General features: G+C 36.5%; 1 protein-coding gene across 7 annotated transcripts in view; it reads left to right on the top strand.

Moving 5' to 3' along the window:
- The window catches only part of THEMIS (thymocyte selection associated), a 235,876-nt gene that overhangs the window by 209,336 nt on the left and 12,771 nt on the right, over positions 1-13,769 (top strand). For 4 of the 7 annotated variants that reach the window (XM_050788311.1, XM_050788314.1, XM_050788310.1 and 1 more), the window contains one exon: positions 8,398-11,052. In XM_050788311.1, coding sequence (XP_050644268.1) covers positions 8,398-8,637 — 240 coding nt within the window. In that variant the 3' untranslated portion in view covers positions 8,638-11,052. Of the gene's footprint in view, positions 1-8,397; positions 11,053-13,769 lie in introns of those variants that run through there. The other 3 variants (XR_007725113.1, XM_050788315.1, XM_050788312.1) reach the window with 1 other exon arrangement.

Raw genomic sequence — 13,769 nt, forward strand, 5'->3', positions numbered from 1 at the left:
GAAGAGCAGTGTTAGTAGCAGCAAGTGAGAGCACAGAGGAGAGTGTTAGAATCCAAGATCGTGAGGATGGAGATATTCTGATGAACAATGAGGTCCATGTTCTGATTGTACTTACAAGAGTCTAAAAAGACTAAAAGGAAGTTCAACAGTGGTGCAAACATTAAGGTCTGTTGATGTCATGTTTGGAGAGGGAGAGCAAAGAGGAGAACATGAGCTAGAGGCCATTCTGAACAAAATGGAGAAGGATCCTGAAGATGAAGGGCCATGCCTGGAATCTATAGAAATTTCAAAAAGGTGTTGGGTGGTGGTGCCAGACAATGCCTTAAAAGGGGAATCAGAAATAGGGCTTGTGAATTAGAGGAGGTCGGAAGAGCAGCCTTTATGGGAAGAGATTTCAAAGAAATGTTGCCAGGCTTAAGTTGAGCTGAGGAGATAGAAAGCAGGCTCCAAGGACCACATCCTATACAGGGCACCTATTCACAACAGCACATGCATTTTGTATTTTAGCAACACTTTGGTAGCAAGAATGCCATTCAATAGTTTATATACAGTAATTTGAAGGCTTGAAGAAATAGTGAGATGAGTCATACTCATCAAAATCATTTCTAGCTCAAATAATAATACAACAATGTTTTAAATCAGATTGCCAGGACATATACCTTTTAAAGACTCATGTGAAAACCTGCATTTTAATACCCAGAAGGCTAAGATGATTTCAAAGGTAATTTTTAAGAAATGAATTGAGAATAATTTTCCTAGATACAGACAGACCTATTATAAAGTATACCACAGTTTCCGTCTGCCATCTGCAGCAACTGTCACCTGGCTGGACACTGTTCAAATGCTATTCATATGTCCACTAATTCAAAACTAATTTCTCCAAAATCTCATCTAACAAAAAATGTGTCACATCGTTGATTCCACTGTAATTTCTATTTTCATAATTTAAAATAAGATTAATCTTCCTGCCCTTTGGCCACAGATTACACTCACAGACTCTAAGAGTTATGATTTCCCGTTAAAATAGGAGCTTTGAAAGTTATGACAATAATCATGCAAATTAATTACTTCCAAATTTTCAGGAAGACAAAATAAGGAAGAAGATTTATCACTACACAAAGAGCTGCTCCAGGGTGCATTACATCAGCATTTTGAGTAAGCCAACTTTGGCAATTTGAAGAGGAGGGACTTGCCACAGAGTCTCTAAAATAGCAAATTCTTTTGCATGATTGTCCAATATCTGGAGTGACAAAGCTAACCTCTTTGAGGGTAGAAGGAATTTTTGTTTATCTCCTTAAGAATAATAATTGTACAGATTAGCTGTCTACTCAGATCTCATTTTAAAGTAAGAAGTATTGGCTAAGCCTTGCTTCAAATCTTCATTTCATCTTTGGCTAAATTCACAGAATGTTAGAGTAGCAAGAAGCACATTGATTTGAGCTTGATGGAAGTATGTGAAGAGGTTCTCCACCTAAGTATTGTAGATGAAAATACTTCAACTCATTTCAATCAAAGTATGTGATTATATTGAGTTCTTCCCACATCCATGAACTAGGATTTGATTTTTTCCAAGAGGGTGATTAAATCAACGTAAACCAAGATGGTGGGACTTCTAGATATCAAATTACCTAGATCCCAGTTTTCATCAGGGAAAATAGAGGACGATGCAAGTGAAATCTATATCTGAAATATGAGTACTGTTAATCTCTTACTTTAATGCTTGATATAGTCTTGAAACATATTTTTAAAGTGAAGTATAAAATAATCTTAATAGTAATGAGGAACTTCTTTCCCAGAGGATACAGTAAGATATTTGATGTATGATATGTGAGACAATTTCTAATCAGTTACAGCAAGGATGGTTTTTCTTGGGTCTGGTCCCAGCCAGTCCAAGAAGAAGAGGTCTTTGTAGGATTCAGATGGGGTGCTGTCTTCTCTTATTAGAGCAACTAGGGAAATAGATTCAGGCATCTTTCTTTTCCGTAGGCTTACTGTCTGTCCTCCAACCCAAGAAAAGGTCAGGGTAGATACCAACTCTATCAAATGTCTGACTTTCTGGAGGTACTTGGAATAAGCACAGAAGGAAGAGTCTGTTCTTCTTGTTAACTACTATTGGGCCCAAGGATGTCTTAGCGTCAAGCCACATGCAAACACCTGTGACTGCTGGTGAAGTTCCTGATCAACTGCCAGCCCGGACCTAGCCAGCAAGGTCACATTTGAATAAGAAGGTGTGAAGGGTCCAGGGAGGAGGATCACTAGCCAAGGAGGGTAAGTGATGCCAGCAAGGAATCTCACCTGGGAAGGTCACAGTCTAAAGCTCCAGGAGGAGCAGAAAAGGGGAAATGAGCTTCTGATGAGCTGATGAACCAAGGCCTGCCAAACACAGGCTTGAGCAAACCCTCTGTAAACAACATAAGGTTGCAAGGGACAGGAAAGGGTCAAAAGATAGCATGTCTTTGGGATAGGGTTGAACAAGCTCAGAAGGATCTCTTTGAATTGGTGTAAAGAAGACATTCTGTGCAGAAAGGGCAGTTTGAGTATATATGAATCATTGTAGGAAACCTCAGAATATTGCCCAAAAGAGATGACTGTCTATATGGATGGTCAGTTTTAGATTATTTTTCAGTTTATATTCTTGCTTTTAAAAAAAAAAATTGTCTCTGTTATATTATGGACCTTTATAATACACAATAAGAAATTAATTAGTTTTTATATAAAACACTTAATTATCTTCTAAATTATTTATGGTGATTCAACTAGGTAATAAACAGAAGAGAACACACATAGAGACATACATACACAGACACACACACATACACAGTAGAAGACAGATTACATACAGAATGCTTTTATAGAATGATCATTTGCATATCCCCAGCAAACCTATATTCTCTTTTATTTATGTATAGTCTCTGAATTATTGCCATTGTTCTTATTTTAAGTAGAATTTAATTCTCTGGAAGAAAGTTAGTTAATGAGAGATTTCTTCTCAAATATCACTTGAAATTTCTTCACTTAAATGTACTTTCTGAAGTGAAAAAGTACAGGCAGTGGAAAGTAGCAGTGTTTATATAAGCAGAGAGGGAGGTTGCTTTTTATAGTCAGCAGAGGATTGATTTTTTTACAAAGTAAAAAGTAAAGTACTTTATCTAGGATACTTCATGTTGCTTTAAATATGAGTGATGTACAGTCCCTGGTGAAGACAGGTCCTTTGTACCTCTCTAAGGAAAAACATGACCATTTGCCCTTGGGGAGAAGGGGTACAAATAAATACAATCATGAACTAGGAATCTCAATAAATTGAAAAAGTATGATTTTACTCAACGGCATGGCCTTAGTTATGAGATGAAAGATTTGAAGAGCTCTTTCCATTTTTTTTTTTCGTGGACATCTTGGTTAACTTTTTGGTAATACTTATTTGTTCCTTTCTTTGTGAGACAAATATTCAGTACCTTCTAATTGCATCATTACCTTTAGCAGGAATATTAAAAACAACGTGCAAACTACAAGCCAAGAAATACATAAAAATAATTTAATAGTCATTTCAAATTAGCAGACAGGATTGTAATGATTCATTTCTAATAACAAGTTAAATGGAAATTACATAGAATAAACAGAACCTTATTTTTGAAGTACAACTACAGCGTGGTCACAGAGGCCTGATGCATGGCAGTTCAAATTTATCTATGTTCCTCTCCATTCTTTGCAGACATTTTAATTTTCTTATTTTCCTCTGGACCCAACCTTCAGGTTGAAGACTTGACATCACAGAAGCAGGACCTGACAGAGGGTTTTATTTCTCCAGTTGTTGTCAGACCACATTCACACACCTAGGGTAATAGAGGCTGCTGTGTTTACATACTTCGTTCTCAATTTTCACTTTCTCTAACATAACAATTCTCAGATTTATAACTTCCATAGATGGTTGACCAATGTAATTTGATTCAGAGCTATATGGGATACTGTATATAGTTCTGCATGATTTCAGTAATGAGTTTATTTAAAAGCACAGGATTTGGAATATGTGTTTTTTATAGATAAAACAAGGTAAAATGTAATTGCATTTTATCTACCAACACATAATGATAAGCAGTACTGTTAGGAGTGATGATATACACAAACTTGCTAATGCATGGGAGTGTGACTATACAGTGGCTATTGATAACTGGCTAAAGAAAAAGTCATAAAAATTAAGTCATGTTTTATTCATGAATTTGCCTATTTATTTAATGTGTAGTTATTTAATGCCTACTATATTTAAAACCCTGAGATAAGAGCTCGGGACAGTGAACAGGGCATGCATAGTTTTTACTTCCAGGGAGTTTTATTTTAGCCAGGGAGATAGACATTAAACATGAAAACAGCTATTATTTGATTGTAATTATAAAAATTACATTACAGTAGAAGTACAAGGTGCACAAAGACTAGAAAATAGGGCACTGGCTAAGGTTTATACAGTGAGTGATACTTGCAGGAACCCAAGCCTTCGTAATATTAAGGGGGAAATTTTACTAAGAATGTCCTAGGCAAACAGAATAGCCAAGCCTTCAGACAGGAAGGAAGTGTGATGAGATTGTGGACCTGAAAGGATGTTAGAATTAGAGTCCAGAGTGCTTACTAAGGCATACAAGCTCCTGCCTCTCTACACCTCATCTCATTTCATAAATCTCTACCTCCCCACTGGAGTCATAAACGTACAGGTGGTAGGTCAAGCCACATGATTGCTGAAATTATCTAGGAATGGTAAAAAGAAAACTGGGAGAATAACAGAACCTTGAGATCTCTTGACACTCAATGTTTGGTTAAGAAGGATACTCCAGCAAAGGAGACTAAGAATAAGCACTCAGAGTGGTAGGAGGAACATCAGAAGCCAAAAGAAGGAGGTGACCAGACATGTCAGATGCTGCTGAGAGGTAAAACAAGTTGAAGTCTGGCCGGTTATTGGCCAGATTGAAGTTTCTGAACAGAAATGGATGCTGGGTAGAGAAGAAAGGAAAAAGAGCAAGGGGGTGATGGATATAGAGAAAGTAAAGGGATTAGTGGATCTCAGATGCCAGTGAAGTCCACGAATAGCCTTGGCAGAAATTGTGGAAAAAGCAGTCGTAGAGAAGGTGATTTGGCTGGAGTGGAGGGAATAAACTTGAGGATAGGAGAAGAAGTGAAAGAGGAACATACTTAATATTGGAGGTGGAAACATTTCAGCTGATGATAGACTTCAAATGTGATCTTGGGACTGAAAGCATGAGTTAGAAAGAATGAGAAGTTCATTTGTAATAGGGAGATCCAGGGATGAATAAGATAGAATGTTTATGTAGATGTGGATATTGTCCAAGATCATGGCGATGCTGAGGCTACATCAGATGCTGGACAACAGTCCAGGTGCCAAAGACTTCTTTTGAAAGATGCATAGAGATTAGTAGAGAGATGATACCAACAAGAAGAGAGATGGCGCATAGCTAGACGCCAGGAATATCAAAGCAGCAGGCACATTTGCAAGGAGGTAAGGTGCAATGGACAACACTCAGGGAAGGGGATCCTCCACTTAAGGGTAACGGGGATGAGGAAGAATAAGCAGCCAGTATCATTCACAGAGGAAGTGGTGTCTTCAAAGAAGAATGAGATTTTAGTCAGGGTAAGAAGGTAGAGACAATGTTCAGAAAAGAAGTTGAATATGTAGTGAAGTTTGCAAACCATGAAGCAAAGTTATCAAGGCATGGTGGAAGAATTTGAGAGATAGGAAAGGGGAGAGGGAAGAGAGAATTGAGGGTTAGTGGAGGGCAGTTGGGTAATTAAGAATGAAACACTGTAGGAATTTTATTGTAGCAGAAAAGAGATGCCAGGGTATAATGTGCAGACCCAGGGAACTAGATGGAGGGGCTAAGTAAACAAGGAAGAGGGAGTGTGGCAGGGTCAATAACTTAAGAGACACCTATCTCCCTTTACATTAGGACCTGGGAACAGCAGCTTGGCTATAATATGTAACGTAAAAGAGAAGTCGGAAAATCTGACAGGGCTTACTTAAGAAGAGACTCCATGTGGGAACTGTTTCCAGGAAAATGAGGCTCTTAATTACTGAAACACTAGTATGTTTATAAAATGTCCAATCTGCCAGAGGTTTGCACCAGGAAGCACAGGACCTTTACAATTCAGAACCTATTCTGATCAAGGGGTTGTTTTCTCTCTCAGGCTTTCACAAAAATCCTTTCATGAGTAAATAAGCTCAGCATTTCTTTTATTTTCAGTCTGGAATATATTAGAATATACATAACTTGCATGAATTCTTAACTTTCCCTCAATGTTTTAATATTTTCAATTGAATTTGGTATGAACAAACATGAAGCTTATTCCTTCTTTAATCTATTGCATTGCTCAGTTCTGAGAAACTATGATTTAATACTCATGTCATAACTTGAAATAATAATAACCTTTTCAAAGGTGTCTAATTCAGAATCAGGAAAGTAGTTGGATACTGAAATCTGCTTCTTTCCAAAAACTACATGATAATAGAGGCCTGACAATAAATTTTAAAAATTACAGTGATGGACTTATGTTTCTGTGGGCTGTGGAGGAGCTAAAAATAAACAAGCGGGATGGTTTAGTTCTAGTCAATACCAACATCCAAACTGATCTTGTGAGCTGTCTTTTGTAGTATCGCTAGGATCCCTTCCTTTGCCATTAGAAAAGGAATTTGAGAAATATCTGCAAATGACTTACCACACTCTATTTTAATTATCTGCATAAACAATGTAAGAAATTGTGTTTTAATAATTTGGAGTCTGAGAGAATGTCATGTTATGTTTGTATTCTCACACCACATCCATTATCTGGGATACTATAGATAGATGGTGGTTGAATGTACCAGTTGTCTATCAGCATACAATGCTGCATAACCACCCGAAAAACATAATGGCATACGACCAAAATCACATTCATTTTGCTCATGAAGCTGTGGAATTCAGCTGACTTGAGCTGGTCTCAGATGATCTAGACTGGTTTCACCCAAATGTCTGGGGCTCCCCTGGCTGTTGTTTGCTTCAGCTTGGACAACTGGGGTGACCTAACTCTCCATCTCATGTTCAATCTGTGGCCAGCTAGTCTAGGCATAGTCTCATGGCATAGTGGAAGTTAAGGAATGAGCAAAAACAATTGTGCAAGCCTCTTTCAAGCCTCTATGTCAATATCCTGTTGGGCCAGAAGAAGCCACATTAATAGGCCAAAAGTCAGAATAGGAGGGCACTGCAAAATTCTGTAGAAAGGACATGGATATAGAGAGGAGTGAAGAGTGAGGGCTACCTGGGCATCCAGTCCACTGCATTAAAAATCTCAAGAAATCAATCATGAAGAACACTGTCCGAGGTTCAGGATTCATATCATAAGGCTCAGCACTGTTCATTTTGTTAACTCAAGTGAATTACTTAATCATTCTAAAGCCTAATTTCCTTATTGGCCTTTCTCAAGCTTTAAGAGCGGCTGATTTTATAAAATCAAGCTTTCAATGAATTTCATGCAATATACGGTCTATAGGAGAAACTTTACAGGAAAAGTGTCCATTATACTATCCTTTAGTGAGCCAACATGGCTAGTCTGAATGGCCATAATTGACAAGATAATATTGACTCTAAGAATCTTCACATATTCTGTAATCTTATTCAAATTGATAAACTTCCAATCTGGACTTGGGTATGAATTAATTAAGTGCTGGAAGTTTAATTTCCAATTGAAGTTTTCACTTTTTGTTCCCATCTGATGATTCTTTTGAAGCATACAGTGTGTCAGTATAATGTCAAATGCTGTGACATCTCTTACATGTGAGATGAGTTATGGGGACCATTGATGCCGTGCCTTAATAATTCATTGTTATGATGAATTATTACTCTGAAATTGACTAGAGGAGCTTTGTCAAATTTGCATAATGCTGATAAAAAATGTGGGTTAATTTATAGTAGATGTTATGATTTGTTTTATATAAAGAGTATGATGATACATAAATGAAATCTGCTTTTGATCATATAATATGAAATTATGTAATATATAATGAAGTGCTGGGTTAGTTAACTATAAGAATAAAAACTAAATAAAAATGTTCTAAATGAAAAATATTTTAAAAGCTTCACAAGAAGAAAGTAATATACACAAATGGTCTTTGAAGATGGTTTTCTATGCCAAAAATTATTTCTTATTCTAGTTACTTAGATTGCTTCAAAAATTGTACACCTTGATTTCCAAAATATCTTGATGAACATATAATTTGTAACTTGCTTCGACATGTCAAATGTTCTGTTTCAGACATACAGAAATGAATTGCCATGTGATAAATCTTTCATATTTCTGCGAAGGATTTATTTTGGACTGACAATTTACTTGTGAAATCAGTCACTCTGACTTGTGTCATTTCAGCGTCATCACGTAGACATAACCAAGAAACTTCACCCAAATCAAGCTGGCCTGGATTCGAAAGTACCGGTTGGTAGTCAGAATGATTTGGTGGATGAAGAGAAAGAGAGGAGCAACCGTGGGGCCATGGCAGTAGCAGGTACTGATGTGACTATAGGTCAGTTAAACCACGGTAGTTTGACTGTCCACATGACAAAGGTGCAATGGACAGATTCTTACTGTTATTTTGTTTGGAATATATGACTCAGCCAAAGTAATCACCCTGCTCTGCAGATCACATTGAAATGAAGTTTTATGTGAAGCATGATGTTGAACACTCACAATAATAATAGTCATGTTTATTGTTTTCCATTATTAGATTTTTCACCTCCTTTATGGCTTTCATGGCCAATGAAATATTTTAAGATTGCTTGTACTTTTTTGATAATAATATTTTGATATTTTTGCTAGAACAATGAACAAGAAGAATTACTGTCTTGAAAAGAGGTTAAAATAATTGGGATGTTTTAAATTTAAAGAAGTGTCAGATAAGTCATTGAATGCAAGCTTGAATTATGATGGTTCAGTTTATAGGGATTGTGATCTGATATTTTTCATCTCCACTGAGTGCAAAACAAAAGCAAATGGACGTGTGGAGGAGTTGATAGCATTCAATTAAGCTACCCAGACTAACTTCCATATGGCGGAAATTTGGGATGAGCTAGCAAGGGAAATAAGAAGTTTGTTTCTTGCCAATATTTTAGACACACCAAACCCCCTCAATTTCTATTACACTTTATCTTTGAAACTTCACATGTATTTCCTATGAAAATTGAAACTGTAATTATTCTTAAGCATACGGTTTCCTCCTTTCTCATCCTTATTTGGTTTTGTAGCTAGCACGCTTTCTTCTCCAAGGACATGTAAAAGTCAAAATACTAGATATAAAGTCTCTGAAGTGTTTCTGCTCCAAACGCTGTCTGCACGATCTGGGTTCTTTCATGTAGTTAGCTTACTGGCTTCTGACACTCCTATAAAAACGTCCCAGAGAGCTTTTCTTATTACCTTTTCATTGACTCTCTCCTAGTGAGAAAAATGAAATTCTGTAAAGGGCTTTGAAAACCATGCATATTGCAATTCCTCCACATTTCTAATACTAATCAAGTGTGACTATAAAAGAAACAACCACGGCAGTGAAAATTGCTGCAGCGCATTGAGTCTCAAGCCATTATTAATTCATTGGAACCTGTTTTTTTTTTTCTTTAAGACTGTGGATTTTAAAGAGTACCAGATAACACAATTCCTGAGATCAAAGTTTTTGTTTCAATCAGAGGGAAACGTTATCTAATCTTCTCTTGTATGTGAATCTTTCTGGGATGGTACAGCAGTAGTCCCAGCTTTGTGCCCTGAGTGAGTAGTACAGCGTATGTTACAGACCAGAGAAGCACCAACTTTGAACGTATTACTTGTAAGTGATGATTTTAGGGACAAAAATGACCTGGAATTAAAGCAGTGGTTCAAGGCAAGTGGGACTCCCTAACTTCATTCAAGAGAGTAAAATGGAATCTCCTTTCCTAGATAAATTTGATTTTAACATCCATTTATTTAGAAATTACCCAGTATGAACATCTTGGCAATATTTTTATTTGCTTTCCCATTTGTAAATGCAATAATTACAGTCTTTCTTCCTTATGGATTATAATTGTGTGATAATTCTATATATAAAAATACAAAAGTAGAGTAGAGCAAAAATATAATTTTTCAAACTTTATTTTTATCTTATATCATATAGGATATGTTCTTCATTTCCAAAAAAAAAGACTCATTGGAGCCATACTTAACATTTACCATACTTCACATGGATAGCTCATGGAATATGTAGTAGCCTTCTTTGAGTTCAGGATGGGTAGATTAGGCCTTTTCTGAGCTTTCTCCTCTTTCTAATGCTTAGACATAAGTCAGTCATTTCCTAAATTATCTTTGATGAGAGTAACAGTTGCAGAGACTTTGTAGCATATCACAGACTTAAAAAAAAAAAAGCCTAATTAAGATAAGGGTGCTGCTTTGCTTTTCTAGTGTTGCTCTTTTGGGATACCCAGACCTAATTCTTTCAGTTAAATGGGGTGGAGCTTTTTCAAATATGTATCTAATAATTGTACTAAGGAAATTATTTATCTTGGTCTTCAATGTCAACAACTAAAATTTTACTGTGAATGACTGAACATGAATTGTGTAATAAGACTCTATTCCAGCCAAGAGTACAGTAAATCCTCACTTAGGAGCAGTGCTGCCAGCCACTGACATCTTCACTAAGAAATTGATGAAAACATTTCACCAGATTCTAGACAACCTTGTTCTGTGGGTCCTTGATTCACTCTGGTTGCTTGGTGATGCCCATGCCTTATTTTAAGAACATTACTATTAATTCTACATGTTATTTTATCCATAAATTACTAAAATATGTTATCTGAAAGTAGGATGATTAAGTGATAGAATGAGCACAGACCTTTAGAGGCTGAACTGAGATTTCTGGGTTAACATTTTGGTTTCCCCATTAGGTAGCTATGTACTATGAGCAATTTGTTATTCAAGACTATTCCTTTATTTGTAAAATTGAGTTACTAGTAGTGCTATACCATGGGCTTTTTTTTTTTTTTTTGAAGATTATATTAGATCAAATAGGTAAAAGTATAGTACATAGTAAACTACAATGAAGTCAAGCTATAATAATTAACTACTGAATCTTTACAAATTGGTTGCTAAGGAAAACTTTGTTTTCCTACGATATGCTCTGTAAATTGCTGGCTGTGGCCACTTCATGTTATGGATCTTTCAGTCTCTGAGTTTCTGTCTGCATTTTTTGCCTTTGAGAACAGTATGCTCTTGGAGATGTTATGGCCTTTGTGAATTCTATGAACATTGGAGGGGATGAGAAACCCTCTTTGATAATGTCACTGATTCCTCACAGTAAAAGAAACACTCCAATTGTGTAGAGACATGGATTCCCTGATTCTCCCTAATGGACTCTTTCCCCATCTTACTTCAGCAGCAATAGCGGAGGAGGAGCATAGGGCTTCAATGTTTATTCAGCTTAAGGTCTATTTTTAGTGTGTTAAGTGGAAATGTTTTCATTGTACTATTTGCTGCATCCAGTTCCCTGGGCTGATTTACATGTGGAAAGTTGGTTGGGAAGTGCTCTCAGGAACAGCACTTGAGGCAGAGTCCCAGAAGCAGATTTGGGCAGAGGGAAAAATTGAATCATGATATAGTCACAACAAAGACCTCAACTGATCCCATAGGGAGCTCTGGAGTTGGCATGGTTCTTCAGGGTTGTCCTGAATTAGCGGGTGGGGAACAGACTTTTATACCCCCTGCATCAGTCATTGGATGCAGCTGTCCCTGAGGAGAGTCTGTGGTTATGGGCAATGTGGCTTTTTTCAGCCAAGGGCACAGCCATTAGGTACAAGAGGATGATTATTCAGTTCTGAGGAGGATCTGATTATTATGTGGGTCACTCATTAATTGCTGCCATTGCTTCCGGTTATCTTCTGGGCTAAACAAGGGGCCATTTTCCTTTTTCCTCCTTATGTCTCTCTAGAAACTCAAATCATTGCCAGGAAGGATGACCTTTTAAATATGCTTATTTGTTTTTGTCCTACATAAACATAAATGTTTTCTAATAAGCAAATGTTACACTCTCCTGATCCATATTTTCCAATGCGATTTTCTTCCTTTTGTAACTTCGACTGTGGTCTTTGAATTTTCCCTACAACTTTAGACTAAATCTGTGCTACTGTTTGTCCTTCATAAATTAGACTAGTCAGGTAGTAAGACAAACCCTGGGCTAGAAAATGAAACCCAGGCACTCCAAATTTGAGTCCCAGTTCTACCACAACCTGGATTCTTAGCCTTTCAGAAGCCATTTCATTTCTCTGAGCTTGACTTTCTCCATCAAAATAGTGGGTATACCAGATAATCTGTATGCCCTATCAGTTCTAAAAGCCTGTGATCCTATGGCTTACTACGAGTTAGAGCATTGAAATTGTTGGACTCAAATGGTCTTATCTCTGAGACTCACATACAGGTAATTCACCACATCTAAGATCTTACTTAATTTGGAAATTTAAACAGGTCAGAAAAAAACAAACTCCCTGGGAAAGCTCTCCACTTAGGCCAAGGTCGAAGCTAGAGAATAAAGAATGATTCTGTAGCTTTAGTTTAACATAAATGCTTAACATAAACTTCAGATCCTATTTGTATCATGGAAAATAAAACATAAGTAGTTTCCTATCGGGACCATTTTGAGGATTAGACAAGTTGGGGGTTCTATATTAAAGACCTTAATTGAAAGGCTGATTATATGGGATCAAGAGGTAGGTAGTTTAGATCATAAAACACATTGTTGTCTCTTAATTTTAAAGAAGAAACACCTCAAATTCAGGTTTATTCTAAGTAGTGTTCTAAGTGCAAAAATTACTTTTATTCCAAAGTCTAGAAAATCTGTTATTTAAAATATTGTATGATTTTCAACCAATGATTTAAAAATCGGTCCCTTCATCTTTATATTTAACATCAATGCAGATATTTAATAATATAAACAAAATAATTATATTAGTAGAATTTATTTTACATTTCTAGATAAGGCTATTTTAGTTTGGAAATACTGACACCCTAAAGAAAAATGTTATAAGATTGCTCTTCATTTTATAGCAACCTATCTCCCTCTTCTCAGACGATTTAAATGTTTAAGAATGTGCTGCAAGAACAACCCATAGCCATTTCATTCTTTGAACAATTCTGAAATATCATTTCCTATTAGGAAGTTGTGTGAGCACTGACAACCTCGCCCCTCTTCTTCCCTAGAGATTAATTTATTTCCTTCAGTGCTTGCTTTTCATGGAACTCTTACTCGTAAGCCTTCACCAATGGGAGATCTCATCAGCAGAATGCTAATTATAAAACAAAACCGTGTACCATATTGAGAGGGAAAAACAGTTCTCTAGGCAAAGCAATCTTTTTGTTTTCTTTTTACTCTGCTCTGTGCTCCATCTATGGTTGAACAGAAATATTAACCCCTGGGAAAATATTCCACGAGGTGCTGGGGGATGGTAGAGAGTGCAAGTTTTGTAATGAGACAGACCCAAGACTAAGCTCTAATTCAAAGAATGTCACATTTGTTTGTGATTTTGTTTTCTTATCTTTAAAATTAGAATAAAAATACTTATCTTACACGGAATTTCTTGTGTTTTAAAATATCGCTTAATGTGTATGCTAAAAATGTATATTCTTGGGATCTATTCTCTAGAGCAGAGTTGGAAAAGCATCATGGCCTATGGATAAAATATTAATGGGTCCCATTGCCCGATTTTTATGGCTGGGGAGCCAGGAATGTTTAA

Source organism: Macaca thibetana, chromosome 4 (genome assembly GCF_024542745.1).
Source record: "Macaca thibetana thibetana isolate TM-01 chromosome 4, ASM2454274v1, whole genome shotgun sequence".
Taxonomy (NCBI): domain Eukaryota; kingdom Metazoa; phylum Chordata; class Mammalia; order Primates; family Cercopithecidae; genus Macaca; species Macaca thibetana.